The following is a 19,627-nucleotide window of genomic DNA, read 5'->3' as shown; positions in this document are numbered from 1 at the left end:
AATTTTAAACAATTTGAGTCCAAATCACACAAGCAAAGGTCACTTTTAGGAGGTACATGACAAATTACCCATCTGAGGAGGGCACACGTTGCAGTTGGCATTTTGTACCCTTTAAGTATTGAAAGAAAAGGGGTGATTTGTGTAGCCATTTTTGGCTCATGAGAGGCTGGAGGAACGGCTGATACTGAAGCATCCCAGTATAAAGGATCTGTAGGAGACAGCAACCAACATCATCTCTGCAGGACACCTTTTATTTCCCACACCGGTGAAATCCTTGTGGGCTAAGGAAGAAAACAGGATCTCAGAGCAAGAGGGGGAAAAAAATCAAATACTTTCCCCTACCTCTATCACACCCCCCCTTCCTGAGAGCCACAGCCACACGAATATAACAGGAGATAAATATTTTTGGCAGAGCCTGCTGTTTATTTAACCCTTTCGAGACACAGCCCTCTGGTATCCCCTCACCCTTGCAGGCACAAAACCCGTCTGTCCCTCCTGGCTGCGCTGGGGCAGCTCGGTCCTTGCCCACAGCCTCTGTCTGGACGGGGCCTCCCCCAGCCCTGGCTGTGTCCATCACAGCGCTGCCTTTGGAATCAGCCTGGCCTCGACTGCGGGAGGTACCTGAGCTTGTTCCCTGGGCAGGGACCAGCACAAGCCTTGGAGAGTGGGTAGGAAGGGGCTGGGGGTAGGATGGAGGGATACAGACCTGGGAATGTGGACTTGGAAGTGTATCGGCAACGGAGACAGGGGGATGCAGGAGATACGGGCCCTGCCGGTCCCCTCCTGTCCCTCTCCTTCATTCACAGGCAGGGGAAGCAGCTCCCGGGGTCTGCCTGTGCCCCGGAGCAGTTTGTCCTTGGTTTGGGAGCTGGGAGCAGAGCCTGGGAGCAGCCTGGTGTCACCCATCGGGGCTGAAGGGACGAAATACCTGAAGGGTTTCCCTTGGGTGGCTCGGGACGGAGGGATCGGAGGGGGTCCGGTGCCCACTCGATCGGGGATCCAGGGCAGAGCCCTCCACGGGCACCGCCTGGGCTCGATTCTGAGGTCGGAGCTCACCCTGCCCGGCATTCCCGAGGGCAGAGAGGCTCCTCTGAGCCGGGGGAGGATGCTGCAGCCCGGGGGAGGCAGAGGAAGGAAAGGGGACATAATTAATTGTCACCTCCCAGCGCACTGAAGGGAAAGGTAACCGAGGTTTCCACGCTCGGGGTGAGCCTTGCTGCCCTGCCCGGTGCAGCAGGAGCGGGAAAGTTTCTGCCCTTCTCTCTCCACTTGTCTTTTCTTTTTTTCTTCCCCTTGGCTTTTCGGTGGGGGCGGGGGGGGGGGCTAAAAACCCCCTCCGGGACGGTGCAAGACGCTCCCACGCGTCCGGCCCGCGCAGGACTCACAAATCAGCCGGGGCAGGATTAGGGCCGAGGGGCCGGGGCGCCGGGCAGTCTGTCCCGGCCCGGGGGAGCCTCACCTGGAGGGGTCAGGGCTCCCTCGGGGCCCTGTCGAGCCGCACCGGCCCCTCTGGAACTCAGCCGGAGCCAAGCCGTGCCTGGACGGTGCGGTGAGGGGGCACGGGGAGCCTGTGGGATGAGCTCGGTCCCTTTCCAACTCTCAAAATAAGCGGTGGAATCCCTCGGGAGGAGCGGAGCCGGGTCCGACCCAGCCCGTCAAACGGACCGTGAGCCGGCAAGGGCCGTGTACCTCTCCCGAGAGGCCATCCCGCCTGTCCCACCTCCAAACGGGGATGGGAGACAGGGATCGGGGGTTCCGAGCATCACCCTCACCGGTGCTGTGTTAGGATTTTTGTGTCTAATCCTCTCCGTGAGCTTGGCAGCGGTGTGCGGCCGCCACGTCGGGCTGCCCTCAGTGGGGCAGCGAGCCCCGGGAGAGCCCCGTGAGGGCACCGGGAGAGCTCCAGGGTCCCCGTGTCCCCGTGTCCCCCCTCCGGTGTGACCTCCCCGGGGCAGTGCGAGGGCTGCGGACGGGGCATCCCCGCTGCCACCGCTGCCACGCTGGCACCTTCCCTCCCACTTCACATAAAGCATCGCCCACTGGGACCTTCCTCACAGAGGAAGACCCCCGAGCCCCCTGCCTGCCCCCTTTACCGATCGCAGCCCACAATCCTACAAGCACCCCAAACCACGCGGCCTCCCACGCCGTGGGCGCCACAGGCAGTGCTCACGCGTGGGTGACACCAGGGGCCGATGCCCAGCGGGGACTGGAATGTGAGGCCAGTCCGGAGGCTGCTGCCGGAGCCCGCGGTGTCGGAGCACCTGCCCGGAGCTCTCCGCGCCCGCGGGCGCTGCTGGGGAGGAGCCGCTCCTTGGACCCGCCGCGGCCTCGGTGGGGCGAGAGCCCGGCAGCCCCGACACCACCGGAGGAGAAAATGCAACAAACCAGTTGAAAAACATTAAACAGAAAATCCCAATATCTGGATGGATGTGACCGCAGACACGCCGCAGGTCCGCGGGCAAGTTTTCGCGCACGGTGGTTTCCTCCGCCGTGAAAGCGCTCACAGGGTACATCCCTCCGCATTTAGCAGCGCCTCGTTTATTTCAACGTTTTCACATTTATTTGAACGCCAAAAGCTATCGGAGAGGGCGGTTAGTACGTATTTTTAAAAAATTACATGTAATAAATTGCAGTTAAGTAACACCTTGAAATAGTGAAAACGAGAAATCCGCACGAAAAGAAACGAAGGAAGATCCAGCGGTGGCTCAGCCACAGCAAAAAAGGGTTTGGGGCTGGTTTTCTCTAGGTACGGTTTTATCCGTGCCGCCGCGGGCTGCGGGTTCCCGGGTTTTTATTTTCTTTTTCTATAGCTTTTTCATACTTTTAAATTTTTTTCCTGCCTTTTAAAAAATTATCCTTCCCCTCCCCTTACTTTTCTCTCTTTGTTTTTTGTTTTGTTTTGATATTTTTTCTTACTTGTTTGGGGGGGAATTATCTGTTTTGGTTTTGTTTTCTTCTTTTGCTCTGCGGGCACGGGGACGCAGGGATACCCTGCGAGCCGTGAGCGGCCGCTTTCGCGAGCAAATAAATACATCTCCAGCCAGTTGCGTTGCATTATTCCGAGGGAAATAGCTGGCATTCCTGCACCAGTTTATTTTGGAGCTGAAATTTCCCACCCTTCCCGCAGCGCTGCTCCCAGCGGAGGCGAGGCTGGACGGGCTCCCCCGGGCGCCGGGACCGCTCGGGCGGGCAGCGCCGGCTGCGGTACCGGGGGGCTCCCGGGGCCCAGCGGGGCCCGATCCACTCGGTAGAGGCCTGCGGGTGCCAAATTCTGTCTGCCCGGGGATGAAGCGAGCGGCGGGCGAGATTCGCCGAGGGTTTTCCCCCGTTTCTCTGGGGAGGAGATAGAGGCACTTTGTGCAAAAGCGCAGTAATTCCGGGCAACAAATCCCGGTAACGATGGAATTATTTCCTCGCTGGCCGGTACTGGAGGAGAGTTAAATCTGGCTAAATTACCCGGGGTAAACTGCTGGGACTAAGAACTCCTTCCCCTCTGAAGTCCCTTCCCGGCTGTCGCCGACGGGGAACAACTGGGAGAGATTTTTTTTTTTTTCTGTTTTTTTTTTTTTGTCCCCTTCGCCAGCCCAGAGCGACTCGGCCGCGGGGCTGCCGGGAGCAGGACCCTCCTCTCGGCTGCTTCCCCCGGGGAAGAGCAGAGCACTGGAAGCGGGGCAGCCCCGACGGGACGGTGAGGGGCCGGAGCCGCTCTCCGAACGCGGCAAAGCCGCTCCGAGCCGGGCACGGCCGGAACGGGCAGGCTGCGAGCATCGCCGCATCCTCGGCTGGCCCCCGGGCGGCTTGGGAAGGTCAGGGCGGGCCGGGGGCAGCCCCTTCCCCGTAAGGATGGAGTTTGTGTCAAAACAGAACCGGAGAGCCCGCTCGGAGCAGAAAACCACCGCTCTCATCCTCGGCTACCAGATCCCCGTCGGGAAGCTTTCGGTGTGCTCCCCAGCATCTCTCGGGGCTTCACCTTCAGATGGGGTGCGGGAGCGAACCCCAAAAACGCAGTGGGGCCCGCAAAGGAGGGAGCCACCCCCAGCCCTCCCCGGGGGCGGGTGGACCCCTCCAGCCCCGCGGAGGGCCCGGGGCGGTGCGGGGCGCGCTGGGGTCGCACCGTGCCCCCGCTCCGCCCGGGGGGAGGCTGCGGGCGCGTCCCCCCCGCCGGGAGCGGAGCCGGCGGGGCTTATCCCGTCCCCCCGAGGCGGGAGGCGCCCAATCCCGGCCGGACCGGGGCTGCCCCGGGGCCGTCACGTGGGCCGGGCCGCACCGGGGCCGCCGTAAAGAGCCGGAGCCGGAGGCAGAGCCGCCACTTCCCCGCCGGGCGCAGCCAGGGACGCACCCGCGGGAGACGGGGAGGCGACAGGGGGGACACCGGGGGAGGGCAGCTCCTCTCTGCCAGTGGGTCCTGCTGGTTTGGTTTTTTTCTCCTGCCTCCCCCGTGAACTTCACTGTATTTTTTTTAATTTTTTTTTTATTTTCCTGGGATTTTCCTGGATGGTCTGAGCACAGTTCCATGCCCCCACGGCCATGCCCGGCTCCGCTCCCGTCAAGCTGCCATGTGAGTACCTGTGCGGGAGGAGCGGGCCGGGGCGGGATGCTCCTGCGGGCTTCGGCGGCTGCAGCCCTCCGTCCGCACGGAGAGGCCTCCCCGAGGGTTACTGCCCTTTTTAACAGGAAAGCGGCAGCGCTGGTGGCTGGGGGACACCGGGGATGCTCCCGGTCCTGGATCTCTGCCCAGATCCGCCTGGACCCAGCTCCCGCAGGGAGCCCGAGGGGCCGCAGCCGGCCGCGTCCTCGCCTACAAGGCCCCGAGCTGCGCTCCAGGCCCTGGGTTTGGGAAGAAGAAAAAAAAAAAAGAAAGAAAGAAAAAGGAAAAAAAAAATAAAAGCACGAAAAGGGAAATACTATTGAGGAAAAAATTATTAATTGTCGGAGTGTTTTTCCGGCTCGTTGGAGGTGCCCAGGCGGGCGGCGGGGAAGGGGAAGGGGAAGGTGCCGGAGCGGTCGCTGCCCTTTCGAAGGAGGTTAATTCTCGCCGCGGCTCAGAGGAAAGTTTAAAGGAAAACAGAACAAAGGGGGGAAAAATTTACAAATTTCAGCTCCTGCTCGAGGCAGGGAAGAGGCTTTTTTCAGCGGGGGAAAGGCCGTCGGGTGCCCGGTGTGTGCGGGGTCTCAGCCCGCTGCTCTCGGTTCTCCCTCCAGGTTCCTCTGAGTGAGCCCCTCGGGCCCTGAGCAGCCGCCGCCGCCGAGGACGGAACATGTATCAGGGTCTGGCCCTCACCCCCAACCATGGCCAGTCGGCTTATTCCCACGACTCCAGCAACTTCCTCCACTCATCGGCCGGCTCGCCCGTCTACGTGCCCACCACCCGGGTGCCCTCCGTCCTCCAGACGCTGCCCTACCTGCAAGGCTGCGAGCCGCACCAGAGCCACCTCGGCAACCCCGCGGGCTGGGGGCAGAGCGGCGGCGAGGCCGCGCCTTTCAACGCGGGCAGCCCGCACCCACCCTCGGGCTTCTCGTACTCGCACAGCCCCCCGGGCAGCAGCCCCCCGGGCCGCGACGGCGCCTACCAGGGGCCCCTGCTGCTGGGCGGCGGGGGCCGGGAGCAGTACGGCAACGCCTTGGTGCGCTCCGTTAACGGGTCCTACTCCAGCCCCTACCCCGCCTACGTGACCCCCGAGATACCGCCTTCCTGGACGGCCGGACACTTCGAGAGCAGCGTGCTGCACAGCCTGCAGACAAGGCAGGCGGCCTTGCCCGGCCGCAGGTCGACTTTCGGTAGGTCTCTGCCTTCCTTCAGCGAGGTGTTGGGGAGCTGGGTGGGAGCCATCCTCGTCCCAATTCCCGTACCCCATCCCAGTCCCACACCCCATCCCCTCCCGTGTCGGTGGCCCCGGGATGAGCTGTCCCGCCGGCAGCCCCGACGGGAAGGAGAGGATGATTGTGTATCCCGGGATGGGGAGATGCTCCGGGAACGGGGTATGTGCGGCTGACCCTGGACAGAGTGGGGATAAGGGAGGGGGGTGCGTGTGTGACAAGAAGGGCAAAGACCAGGTTTCAAAGCAGAGCAATTCCCCCGGAGGACAGAGAAGCAGAGGCCGTTCAACCCCTTCCCTCCCCACCCCACCACCACCACCCCCTCGGTATCTCCTTCCCACAATATCGACTTTGTGCCTGTGCTTCAATACTTACCCTTGTGTTTAAATTAGCGGGGCAGATTTATAGCTCCCTCCCTTTTAAGTAATTTATTGTGGTAAATTAGTTTATTTTTGAACAGACTCTCGGTCTCCTCATTTGCCTTCGCCCAAACAGGTCCGCAGCTGCATTGCTCTGCGGCCTTTGGGGAGACACCGAAAGGCGCTCAGGCGTTGAACAATAAACTTCAATTCCTTTGCACCCACACCGAGAATCCCTTTAAACCAAGCTCTGAGCAAACAAAGTTTTGGGCTTGATTTAACAGGACTCTTCGTGCGCGGGGTTTATAACCCCGGGGGCAGTCCACCAGCCTCCTCCGGCTGTGGTTTGCAAAGTCCTTTAAAAGCCACTTCAAGATCTCAGCCGCGTTATCATCTTTACTGCGGTGAACCGAATTATCTTATCTTCACCCCAAGAACAAAGTTAGAGCAGGGAAGCAGTCCCCTCACCACCGAGCTCCCTCCCCGGCTCGGCTTTTCCTCCCACGCCGGAGGTGCTGGGCAGTGATTTCTTTCCAGGGTTTTTTCTTTGTGAAAATCCTTCTCCTTGTGCGGGAAAGGCTCGTCCTGCTTAGGGAGGTGATGCCTCAGAAATCTTTTCTGTACTTTGAATTCGGTGCTTTAGGATCCAGGATAGCGGCTGCCATCTCTCTGCCGTTTATTTTTGCTCTTGGATAGTGTAAACTCTCTCAAGTAGCCTAAACTATTCTTTCTTTCTTTCTTTCTTTTTTTCTTTTTTTTCTTTTTTTTTAATTTTTTTTTAATTCAATGAATTACTGTAATTTTTTAACCTCCTCTCTTTACATTTTATTTCTATTTTCCATTTCCCCCCTTTTAAGGTTTTGCTCTTTTTTCCTTTTTCTTTCTGTTGCGTCATTATTAATCCGATCGAAGATTTTTTTAAAAAATAATTTAAAAGGTACTTTTTCTCGTTAGAAAAGAACAAGAAGAATAAGTTCTTTTTATAAAAAGGGGAGGAGGGAAAGGAGTAGGAAGAAAAAGACCGACTCTCGGCTGAGAGTTGTCCCAGTTTCGCTCCGGGCTGCCCGTTTGCCGCTGAGCCGTGCTCGGGGCAGTGATGGACCGCGGACGGTACTCCGCGGCTCCTTCCCTGGATTTATTTTTATTTTTATTTTTTCCTGGGCACAGAAAAAGTGAGGAAGAGCCCTTCCAGCAGGAATTGTGGCCGCGGGCTGCCGGTGATGCTCTCCTGGGGATCCCCGCGGGTGCCAGCCCGGCATCTCTCGGCGGGCAGCTCAGAGCCTTCCCCTGCCGGGCCGTCCCTCCCGGCCAGCGGCTGGGTGTATTTCGTAATGGAATTTGCCCATTTTGTCTCCTCTCCCATTTATTTTTGCACCCCGGGATGACATCGCACTCTCCCACTGCCGACCCTGAGCCTCCCCATCCCAGGCAGACCCAGCCGTGTTCAGCCCATTGGCGTCTTTCGGGGAAGGGATGGGAGAATAAGCGGTCTTTGAACAAAATATTAAAATATTAAGGTGTGGAGGAAATAAAGGGGTTCGTGACACACTTTTCGGGTAGAGGTAAACCCCCTCCGGACAGGGATTTCCCCTAGTATCGGGGCACAGAGGATTGCAGAGCCTCTCCCGCTGGGTCCCCGTGCGCTGGGGATGGCTCCTGAGCCTCACACTTTTATTCCAGAGTACCTGGAGGAGTTCCCCGGGGACGGCCGGGAATGCGTGAACTGCGGGGCCATGTCCACGCCGCTCTGGAGGAAGGACGGCACCGGGCACTACCTGTGCAACGCCTGCGGGCTCTACCACAAGATGAACGGCATCAACCGGCCGCTCAAGCCGCAGAAGAGGCTGGTAAGGAGGGGAGCGCCGCCGGGAGCCTCTGCTCCACCCGGGGCTGGCTGGAGGGCAGGAGCTGGGTGACTCTTGGGGTCTCTGTACTTGTGTTAGGATCTGTTTGACCCCACGGTTTAAATGCCAGGACACCCTTGTTGCATCACAGAACCGGCTGGGGTCTGGGGCAATGGGATGAAGCCAGAGGGGTTTGTGCCCTGGCACGAGTGGTGGGCAGTGGAGACAGGGCTGAAGGGACTGGAGGGGTCCCAGGGCTGCACCAGAACCCAGCAGGAACAATCTTGCTGTGGTCGGAACCCTGCAGGCTTCCCCTGGCTCTGTTCCTGCAGTGGGTGTTCTGCTGTGTATTCTATTATTATTATTATTATTATTATTATTATTATTATTATTATTATTATTATTATTATTTCCTAGTTCTCCATGCAGACAGACACAGTCTAGGCAGAGCAGTTGAACAGGAGGCAGGGCTGGTCCTGAGCTGGCCCAGCGGGTCTGTGCCTGCTCACAATGGGAGCAGGATGGGGCCCTGCTCCCTGCTGCCTTCACCCTCCCACCTAAGGGGAAAACTTGGGGTTTGTCAGCCCCCAGTTTCCCTGCTGGTTAAATCATTCATTCCCTCAATGTAATATTTGGCTTCTTTCAATTGGGATCCCATGGCAAGAGAGGGAAGGCGCATTCTTTTTTAATTTTTTTTCTTTGTGGAGTCGCTTTGGGATGTTTAAATTTGGTGGCAACAGTTTTGGTTTTAGAGCTTGTCATCAGACGCCGTCATTACAAACAGGATGTTTGTTGGAGCCGTGCTGGGGAACAGCTGGGAGCTCCTTGGGCTTTCACTAGGGGTGTATTGCTGCTGTTGTTTTTTTTTGTATTGCAAAATAAATTATTAGCAATAACCCAAAAGTGACAAGTTCCTGTGTATGGAAGTCAGTCAGGAAAAAAAGAAAAAGTTGATACTGAGCAAGATGTTTCAATCTTATTCTCACCCTCGGAAATGTAGCTTTGGATTTGCAAAATGAAACGAGTAGTAGCTCCATGGAAAATCCCCTTGTTTTGTTCATCCCATTAAAATCAAGGCATCTGTGTGAAACATTCAGCATTATCCAACAGGATTTGCCTGCCTCTCCAAAATCCTTCTGTCTCCTTAAATGTGATGACATTAAATCTGAACCCCTGGTCGCTGCTGTGCTGCAAATCTCCGAGTTACACTCCTGATTTCCTCAGAGCAAACGCAACCCGTGCACAGAGAGAGGTGCAAACCAGTTCAAATCCAACCCTGCATTTCAGACTGGCATCCAAATGTGTCACTGGATGAATTGCTAGGGGATTTTTGAGCAGCTTTTCCCTGAGGGAATGGGAGATCTCTCGCTCCTATTCCATGTTTTATTTCAGCACATGGGAAGAGAGAGCCGTGCATTGCCTGCACCCTGCTTGAGCCTTATCCACAGCACCCATCAGGCATTTTTCAACAAAGTTTTCTGATGAAAAATCCTTGTTTGCAGAATTAAGATCGTTTCCCAGGGATGAGCAAATATAGTTGGGAATTACCAAAGCACTTCCCAATTTTTTATTATTTCGGCAATAAATACAATAATGATAAAGCTTAAATGAAAGAGCTGATTCTTGTCCAAGGGAAGTGTTTTGCTAAGGTTGAAATACTTAGGGGATTTTGGTTTATGGATTAGAAAAGGGGCTGCAATTTTGATTTTTGATTTTCCATTCTGACTTCGGAATGAAACATTTTGAAACGTTGGGTTTTCCCAAGGATGTGAAATGTCTTGTTGCAACAAGTTCTGCGCTTTTGGAAGAAGAGGGATCTACTGATGATCCCTCTTCTGGCAAGAGGGTGCCAGCCCTGGGAGCAGAGCAGTGAATGCAGTGACTCTATGGCTGTAGGAACAGTGAAACTGGTTTTCACAGTGCAGTGAAAATACAGACACAGGAAAGAAAAATGGTTGCATTCATCCTTTACGTTGTGACCTTTGTTCTGTACGTAGAGACTGAGCTGGGAGTTATTCTGACTTCTGTTTTCACAAAGCAAAGTCCCCCAGAAGAGAACACAACATGGCCCAGATAAAGCTGCAGGAATGATGTCCTGCAGCTCAACCTGCTCGTGCATGGCAGAGGGAGAACAGCAGTAGTTTCCACTTAATTTTTTTCAGTTTCCCCTTTTTCTGAGATAAGGGCAACATCCTCTACACAGCAGGGACAACCACTCTGCTCCAGCCTCTGTCTGGATTCAAAAGGCTGTGGCTCTCAGCAGAAAGGGTTTGTGTTATAGGAGGATGGAGGCAACACTTCATTTTAGGTAGCACCTTTTCTAGCCAAAGTTTCTCGGTGTGTTTCACAAGATGATATCTCAGACCTAGTCTGAAAATCCAAATCACTTTTGAAACCAGGAGCAGCTGGTGAAGTTGAACAGCAGATGCAATTCCCCCATTAGAAGGAGAATTCCTAATTCCCATTAGGAATTCTCCTCTGCACAGTGGAGCATGGGGGGCAGCAGCAGTGACTGTCCTGTGCTCAGCAGCTCCCACACCATCCAGAGCTGAAGGACTGAACCTGGAGCTGAATTATTCCAGCTTGGCTCAGAGAATAATTTTTCCATCTCAGCCCAGGAGGAATTTTTTCAGTCTGTGTTTCTTACAGTTGGCAATGTGCAGTGGGTTTGGTGATATTTTGGGGAAAGTGGGGATGGGATGTATCACAGCCCTGGGACAGTCTAATAGTATCCTAGAGCCATCTCATGGTGTGTGCCTTGGTTTTCTTCTGTCCCTCAGTTCTTACTCATCCTCCAAGGTTTGCCCAGAGCAGTAGTAATAAAGGCAAATCCCAGAGGATGCTGCTGCCTTTGGCTCTGAGCCTCTGAGTTCCCCACTTTCAGGAGCTGAGCCCAGATATCTCAGCACACTTTGCTATAACTTCTTTCCTGTAAACCACAGGTCCCCTCAAATCTATTGGAAATGAGGGCAGAGAAGCATTGATTCAGTCTGGGGGTTCAGTGCCTTTTTTTTTTTTTTCCTGCGAAACCTGGTGATTTCTTTTCCACCTTTGAAAAGGAGGTGAAGCAAAGTCCCTGACAGCTTGGTCTCCCTCAGAAGGACCTTCCCTGCTGGCTTTGGATTTTTTGGGCTCTCCAAGCAGTTCTCACATGCCATTAATTCAATAGGCACCAACTCACCATTCCATGAGCTTATCAGCAGCACTTGGCTGTCAAGCCAGGTCTGTGAAGAGTTTTTGTTTGAGTGTATGGTGCATTTGTATAAATAAACACTGAGCACAATGTTGAAGTCAACAACTTCCTAGACAAGGTCAGAATGGTACAAAGGCAGTGGGGTGGAGGCAGGCAGAAATGCATTTTCTTTCAAGAGAATTGCTGGGAAACCACCAATAATGTATTGTACCCTCGTCCTTCAGCGAGCAATGGTAGCCTTGACTGTGTCTTTCTTGCTAAGCTGGCAGGCTGTGGTGCAGGGGCAGGTTCTCCTGGGGTTTGTGAGGTTTAAATTGTAATATTGGTGATGTAGGATGGTTTCTTCTCTCCCTGTCTGTGCAAGGAGCAGCCAGGCTGCAGAGTGACATGCAGGGTGCCTAAGGAGCACTTGTCCCTCTCCCAGCAGGAAGCCCATGAGCAGGTTGGCAGTGCTGGCAGGGTGGGCAGAGCTCTGGTGGGGCTGGCACTGCCCTTGGGCCACGACAGGTCCCATTGTCACCTCTGCAAGCTGCAGGCAAAGCATCCTGTGAAACAGCATGAGGAGAGTGTGTCCCTCCCTCACAGGGACATGTGGTGGCCCGGAAAATTTGAGACTTTCCAAAGGTTTTTTTGCACTGGTCTTCCCCCACCTGCAGGCGAGGACAGACTGCAGCAGGCACAGTTATCCCAGGGCTGAGTGGCTCCAAATTCCCCTCCACAGCAGGAGTTGGACCTCAGAATCCTCCAGGTGCTCAGCACCTCCCTGTGCTCCCATCGGAGCAGGGAAGAGCAGCACAGCCCTGGCAGCTGAAAGGCTCTAAAGTGCCCCAGGATCCTGCTGTGACTCCATGTCCCATGTCAGGGACAAAGATTGTTGTCTCATCCTCTGTGCCAGGCTTGTCAGCTCACACTTTGGTGTATTATTATTTTTGCCTGGTTATTCCTTGCAAGCTGGATAATTCCCAAAGTGATGCTGTTATTTGCAAATAGTTGCTGAGACCTCTTTGCTGAGCAATGAGTGAATCAAACCCAGGGCATGCCACTTGTGCCTCTTGAAATTCAAAGTTGATCTTTATTTGACTGCTAACCTTGTAAAAACATTTTATTTTTATTCCTCCTCTTCCCACCTCATTCGTTATATTACTCAGTCAGGATATCAAGCAATAATGGAAAAATAAACAAACAGGGAGTTCTTTATTGCCTCCATCACCTTTTGTCTGCCTTTGAGTGGATTCAAAGCGATTTTTCTGGTGGCTGAACAATATTTTTAGACACCTGAATATGGAGAGCCTGAGATATTACTTATGCCACAGGTATCTTACACTTAGTGAGGTCTTTTATTAAAATAGTTTCAATACCTGGTGTTAAAAGACTCTCAGATTAAATGCCTATTGAACTGACAAGTCTGTGTAAAGAGAGATCTGAATTTTCCAGCTGCTTGTAGGGAAGTTGTCAGAAATTAGCTTGCTGCTCCTGCCAGAATATTTTCTTTCTTCGTTTGGGATTATTAATATTTAAGAGCCAGCAATCACTGCACTGACAAAATATGTCATTAATTAATGTCTGCAGGGTATTTCTACAGCCTGTAAGAGAACAGATTATCTGTGAGACTTCAAGAATAACCTCCCTGGTCTCGTCATGGACCAGTTCAGTTTAGCTCTGCTCAGTTCAGCCAAATGATTCCAGTTGTCTTAACCCAGAGATTAATTGGGAAGTTTCTAACTTTAGTTGTAGTTCTGAGTGCAGGAAAACAGAAGAGTTCACTTAAAGCATAAGTTTTCTTTGTGCACTTAAAGCTGGCATTTTCCATCTCTTTCTCCATCTGAGTTGATGTCCTGGAGGGAATTTCTCTATGCTCTGAGTCCTGATCGCTTCCAGTAGATTTGTTGGAAGTTTGTGAAATGAGTTGCAAGGATATTTCCTAGGTTTATCAATCTCAAAAAAAAAACAACCCAAAAAACTCCAAACCAAAACAAATAAAGAGACCTAAACCAAACAAACACTTGCAAATTAGAGTGACCTCATTTGAATGTAATTTCTTTGATCTGAATTTGGCTCTCGCACGCGTTTCACATTTTCAAGGAATGTGGCGTACTTGGAGATTTCATTCTGATACCAAAAGAAACTTCCCAGTTCATCACTCCTGCGTGCACTCACGTGTTTGTTTGCTTGTTTTGAAGTCTTCATCGAGACGTGCTGGCCTTTGTTGCACAAACTGCCACACCACCAACACCACCCTGTGGAGAAGGAACGCCGAGGGCGAGCCCGTCTGCAACGCCTGCGGCTTGTACATGAAGCTCCACGGGGTGAGGAGCACATCCACACGGGGAGGGACCCTCTGGGATTTGGGATCAGCCCTAGGAGATCAGCTCTGGAAGGAGCAGCCTCCAGCCTGGAGCCAGGAGAGCTGTACCACAGCCCCATCTCCTTGAGCAGTTGAAAGCTCGGTCTGCTGGGGTTCTGCAAACCATACATTTTCCAGGGGTGAGCAAGAGCAAACCATTTCCATAAAATGCAATTCCACACTGCAGGTTGAGGCTGAGGGCATGCTGGAGTGCTCTCAGCTTGCCCAGAGCTGGGGATGCTCCATCTTTGGAAGTGTCCAAGGCCAGGCTGGATGGGCTTTGGAGCAGCCTGGGATAGTGGAAGGTGTCCCTGCCCATGGCAGAGGAGCTGGAACTGCAGGATATTTCAGATCCCTTCCAACCCAAACCATCCCAGGGTTCCATGAAATTAAAGCTTACCAGTAGCTGGAGGCTGAAGATTCCCGAGCCCAGACTGAGATAAGGTGCATATTTCTTCTCTGTGTCCTAGTTAAGAACGTGTGAAGGAGGCTGAGGAGCCCACATGGAGGCTGGCTGGTAACTTTTACCCACAGAGGATGGGAGCTGTTGGTGACATCTCCACCAGCCAAGAGGAGACTCCATCCCTCCATAAAGTCTGAAGCCCCTTTACCCCATGCCCATTCCCTCTGAGCCCTGTAGGCTCTCAATCTTCCAGTGTAATTTAATGGGGTCCTGTCACAGAGGTCACTAATAAATCAGGAAAAGAAAACTAGGAAATAAAGTAAAAAACAAAATTTGTGAGAAAGCCTTAGCTGTTAACCTTATATATCTTCCAGCCAAGGCCTGATGCAGAGAAAAAATAGCTCTTAGTGAAGGACAAGGCCTTTAGGTGTTTTGCATGAGCTACAGCACAGAAATAGGAGAGCAACACGTGTGGGAAGGAGCAGAATAAAATACAATATTAATGATTCCAAACTTTATGAATGTCAAGGTACCACGACCTCTGGCCATGAAAAAGGAAAGCATCCAGACGAGGAAAAGGAAGCCTAAAAACATTACCAAAGGCAAAGCCTCAACAGGTACAGTGCTGTTATGATCCATCCTGGGTTTTTGGAGCACAGTTCACTTCACAATGTCTCCTCTTCTGGAGGTGGTTATAATTATAAAATTAAGTTTGTAAATTATAAAATAATTAGAATTTTTCCTTGGTGATTGCTTTAGAACTGGGGCTGTATTTCTGCATAGACCTTGTGTGGTAGGAGGATGCTTGGTGGGAAATCTCAGTGCTGTCATATTCTTGTGAGGTTCCTCTGGGCTGTGAGCACTGCTGTGAGCAGTGCAGCAGTGCTGATGTTTGAGCAGATTTGGGCTCAGTTGAGTAATGGGAAATAAACACTGCCAGATTGTGAAAGGCTTGCTCCTCCTCCATCAGCATCTTGACAGCCTAATACAAAGTGTTTTCTGACACAGATGTGGCAGAAAGAAAGCAGTAGAGTCATGCTGTGAGATGTCATGGCTGCTGTTAAAATATAAATTTCTTTAGGAGCAGATTTGCACCTTCATTGCTTCACTGCCTTCTACCACTTCTCTTCCAGGATCCACCACCTCGGCCACCAACTCCCCTTCTTCCATCACCAACTCAGACAGCACGGTCACTTTAAAGTCAGAGCCCAGCACAACCTCACAGTACCCTGGACAAACCATCGTGTCGGTGTCCCAGGTGAGGCACAGGGCCCCGAGCCATCCCCTGCTGGGGTGGGTGATCCACACACCTCCATGGCCCCTGTCCTGGGGGCCCTTGATGAGGTGAAGCAATTAATTCATTGCACTGTGGCCAGCAGCCTGGTGGACACTCCCTCAGGCTGAGGAAAGCAGGGAGCATCAGCCAAGATGCTGTGGAGAAAGGTCTCCAGCCTGTTTGCTTCCCATGGGATCGTTCATCCTGCAGGGGAGAACTGGGATGTCCAAGCTCTGCTGGGGTTTCAGTGCAGAGCTGAGTTTAATTCCCATCTCCCACCATGAAAGAACAGCACTGTTGGTTAGATGAGATCAACCCAGGGTGGAATCCTCTGTAGCTCCCAAGAAAAGGCTCCCTGGGCATGTGTTATGTGCACCTTATAGCCCTGATGTGCTCAATGATCACAGAGCTGTGATGCTGTCAGAGGCCCCACGTCTGTCCCAAGCTTTTCTTAGGGGCTTTTTGCTATTTCACATTGATATAGGAAGAAAGAGGCTCTAAATCTACCCACACATCAAAACTTTGTGTCCCAACACTGTCTTTATGCTGAGTCTAAGCCCTGCCTGAGCTGGGCGTGTGTGTATGGAGGGGAAGCTCAGCCCCAGCAGCCAAGGGTGCACTGGTTACACCACGTGGGACAAGGGTTTTTGTGGGTTTTTTTGTTTTGGTTTGGTTTTGTTTTGTTTTGTTTTTGGGTTTGTGTTTTTTGTTTTGTTTTGTTGTTTTTGGGGGGTTTTTTTGAGGGTTTTGGGGGTTTTTTTGGGGGTTTTTGAGGGTTTTTTGGGTTTTTTTGTTTTTTGTTTTGTTTTGTGGGGTTTTTTGTTTGTTTGTTTGTGGGTTTTTATTGTTTGGGTTTTTTTGTTGTTGTTGTTTTTTGTTGTGGTGGTGGTCGTGGTTTTTTTTCTGTTTGAAACCAAGAAATTTGGTTTGTGCTGCGCTCTGAAAAAATACACACACCCCCAAGGATCTCCAAACTGGACATATTTAATCAGTGAATAAACGCAGACGGGCCCTAGGTGTGCCTCCTCTCTGCCTGGTGGTTGTTCTTGCAGGGTGTGCAGCACCTTCCTGCCCATCTCCAGACTGCTCCGAAGGGAGCCGTAGCTTCAGGGATACCCTGCCCTGTTCACAACCATCCCAGTCCAACCTCTGCACTGTGACAGGGGTTGGTGGCAGTGACAGTGGCTAATGACAGGTCTCCTCTGCTTCCCTCCCCGGGGCAGGCTCAGAGCCAGTCGGACGAGGCGCTGGCCGGCGGCCACGGCGAGTTCAAGTTCGAGCCCGAGGACTACAGCTTCTCCAGCAGCAGCATGGCCCCGCAGCCCGGGCTGAGCGTGCCCCTCCGGCAGGACTCCTGGTGTGCCCTGGCGCTGGCCTAGGACCCCCAGCCCCCAGCAGAAAGCCTCGGGACCAATGTTTTTGGCTGTTTTTGGCTGTTTTTGGCTGGCTGACGGGCAGGAGGATGAGGTGCCCCAGCGCCCCTGACCGCGCGGGTCAGCTGCAGCCACAGGACAGGTTTCTCTTGGAGGATGCCCGTGGAAAACGCCAGCTGGATGGGGCTGGGATGACCCCACTGTGGCACCAGGTCCCCAAAAAGCTCATCCTTCCCCAGAGAGACCCAGGACTGCCTCCCCAAGGCCGGGACCCCAGGGCTGCCTCTGTTTTCCTGGGGAAAGCCTTCCTCCTCTGAGATGAAACCAGCAAATAAGTGCATCCCAGAATCTATGTTTATTCGCAGTGATTTCTCCCTCCTATGACTCCACTGTGTGCAATTTACTCCACTTTCCAATAAAAGACTGTAAAAACGTGGCACCAAATAACTTAATTTTATTAAAATGTAAGCTACGTGGCCTGCCTTATGTTTTATTGGCCACAACAGGAAGAAAAGAGGAAGAAAAAAAAGAATGGTTGTTTTAAACATTTACTGTTTTATATTAAAAACGATCATCTCTATAGAGTGTTAGCTTCTGAAGCATTTTGCATATCAACACTGAGCTGATGAGTCATACATTAAATAAACACGCTGCTCTTCCCTTTCCAGCTCCAAACAAAGAGGTTCTTATTATTATTTTAGGCAAAGGACATGACAAAAATGGTCAAAACCTCCCAAAAATAAAAGAATACTAAAATGCTGGGTTTTTCTTTTGTATTTCCTGATTGGTTTCGATGTTGCCAAGTCTGAGCACTAGAAAATCAGAAGTTAGTCCTCCAAAACTTAAAAGAAAGGCTTAAAGGACTGAAAAATAAGGGGTGTGTTGGAGGTGTAATTGCTTGAATCCAGTTTTGGGGATGTTTTGAGTGGAAGATTTCCAGCTTTCAGCCATGTAGAGCAGATTGCTTTTAAATTATTTTAATGAAGGCCAGGTAGAAAAAAAATTCTTGGAGCCGAGTTGTAGCAAAAAATCTTCAGTGATGCAAAACCCACACCACAATTCCAAAAGCTGGCAGCAGCATGTTTCTGCAGCATCTCAGAAGTGGGAAATGAGGGTCCTGTAAGTCCCAAGGAACTTGGGGATGAGGGATGGACCCTACTGAAGAGGAGAGATGGGTGGGAAATGAGGGGGGAGCAAGGTCATGAAGTTACTTATGGCCTACTTTATTTTCTATTTCTAAATAAAATCCCCAGCCTCGCTGTATGGCTATTCATGGCCAGGAAACTGTCAAGTAATAGTTCCTTAATATAGAAGTTGACCTGTCCAGGGCTTCCTGGAGCAACTCTTCCTCTTGTCAGAAGAGATGGATCGCTTGATTTTTATTATAAACAACAAGCTAAAGAGCATCAGGGAGAGTGAATCTGACATCAAGTCACAACTCAGCTGAGATGGAGGATGGTGCTTTCCACCATGCAACCCTTGCTGGAGGAAAGGAGATGCTCCAGGCACTGGGGAGCACTGGTGCCCTGCAGGGGCTGGTCTGTGCAGCCATGGTGGGGGTGCAAGACACCCTTTTATCAAAGCCCATGGATGAAAACTGTCTTTGGAGGAGCACTTCTTGTGCCTCTAGAGCTTCACTAGCAGCCTGCATGAACCCAAGCTCCAGTGCCAGGGCAAAGGCTGTCATGGAATGGCATCCCTCCAGCGCCAGGCCCGGCACTGGCACACCATGTTTGCAGGGCCAGGCTCTGACCATGGATCCACATCTCCACCGTTTGTTTTTCCACTCTCTGGCCAGCCAACATCCACAGCAGAGCCAGGCACAGCCAGGCAAGAGATAAGGCAGCAGCCTGGCGGGGCACAGCATCCCAAACCCAGCCCAAAGTGTGCCTCTGGCATCAGGGAAATGGGTGATGTGGCCCGAGGTGACGTGTCAAGGCACAGGCTGGCAAGAGGCAGCAAAGCCCTGAGCAGTGCTGCTGGGCAGTTCCCCAAACCCCAAACTTTGCAGGCAAAAAAATTTAAAAAAGGCAGCACAAGTCATGGCAAGATGATTTCTATGGATGGTGGCAGGGGGTCCTCGCTTTTTCATCTGCATGACCCCGAGGAGGAGAGTTATTTTAAAGGCAAACAACGAGACCTAAACAATGCCAAGATGTTGACACCAGTGGCTCCAGAGGTTTTATTTATTGCCTGTTGGTAACCGTCGGCCGAGAGTCAGGATGCTCCGGGGGCTGGTGACAGACGAAACGGGGCAGAGGGACAAGAAGTGAAACAACTGGGACATGTGTAATTTTTCCTTCCTGCTCACTCCCTGCCCTCACTGGGTGACATCATCCACAGTGTCAGTTTTTCACTTCTTGGGGGTGTTTTCTAATCTTTAACCCCCACTTCCAAGGCAGGAGGCATTCCTGCAGACTCCTGTCCTTTGGTCTCCTCATGGCAATGTGTCTGCCCAGCCCTGTGGGGCAGAGGACATTCCTTCCCTCCAGGTCTTTGCACCCACAGAGAAGCCAGCACCCCTGTGCAGGTCCCAGGCTTGCAGGCCCACATCCAGGGGGATCTGGGCAATATTTAGCCATTCCTCCCCCAGCTGCAACTTTGAAGTCCTTCCCTAGGGTGTCCATGTCCCTTTGTACCCCCATTTCATGGCAAAGAGGAGCATTTGCCCCAAAAGGTGTGAACAAAAACCATGGGAAAGTTTAGATCTTCCCAGCTCATGCTGCATCCTCAATCCTGCTCCTACAGCCTCCTGGTGGCACAGCCCAGCTCAGCCCACACAGGTTTGTCACAGAAATTTGAATGTTTGGGGTGGCAGGGTTGGAGGAGATGAGACACAAGACTGAGATGTGGGAGAACCAGACCAGGATAGGGGCTCCCCCCACAGCAGGCACTGTCCCAGCCCTCCCAGCTCCAGCCAGCTTGGACCCTGCCCACCCTCTGTGCCAACAGCAGCTCTGTCACCTTCAGAGAACAACCTTCACTTCTCTTCTCCAAACCTTTCTCAGCCCCCTTGGT

The 19,627-nt window shown here is 52.6% G+C and overlaps 1 protein-coding gene across 1 annotated transcript; it reads left to right on the top strand.

Annotated features, from left to right (window-relative positions):
* The first annotated feature begins 4,266 nt into the window (after positions 1 to 4,266).
* On the top strand, positions 4,267 to 17,317 carry GATA5 (GATA binding protein 5). Its single transcript, XM_063404300.1, has 7 exons — positions 4,267 to 4,558; positions 5,203 to 5,778; positions 7,857 to 8,023; positions 13,394 to 13,519; positions 14,490 to 14,577; positions 15,094 to 15,218; positions 16,460 to 17,317. The coding sequence occupies exons 2-7, from the start codon at positions 5,259 to 5,261 to the stop codon at positions 16,613 to 16,615; spliced, it is 1,182 nt and encodes a 393-aa protein (XP_063260370.1). The 5' UTR covers positions 4,267 to 4,558; positions 5,203 to 5,258; the 3' UTR covers positions 16,616 to 17,317.
* Positions 17,318 to 19,627: the final 2,310 nt, after the last annotated feature.

The sequence above is a fragment of the Prinia subflava genome, chromosome 8 (genome assembly GCF_021018805.1).
Source record: "Prinia subflava isolate CZ2003 ecotype Zambia chromosome 8, Cam_Psub_1.2, whole genome shotgun sequence".
NCBI classification, from domain to species: Eukaryota; Metazoa; Chordata; class Aves; order Passeriformes; family Cisticolidae; genus Prinia; species Prinia subflava.
This window is presented reverse-complemented; position numbering and strand designations above follow the sequence as displayed.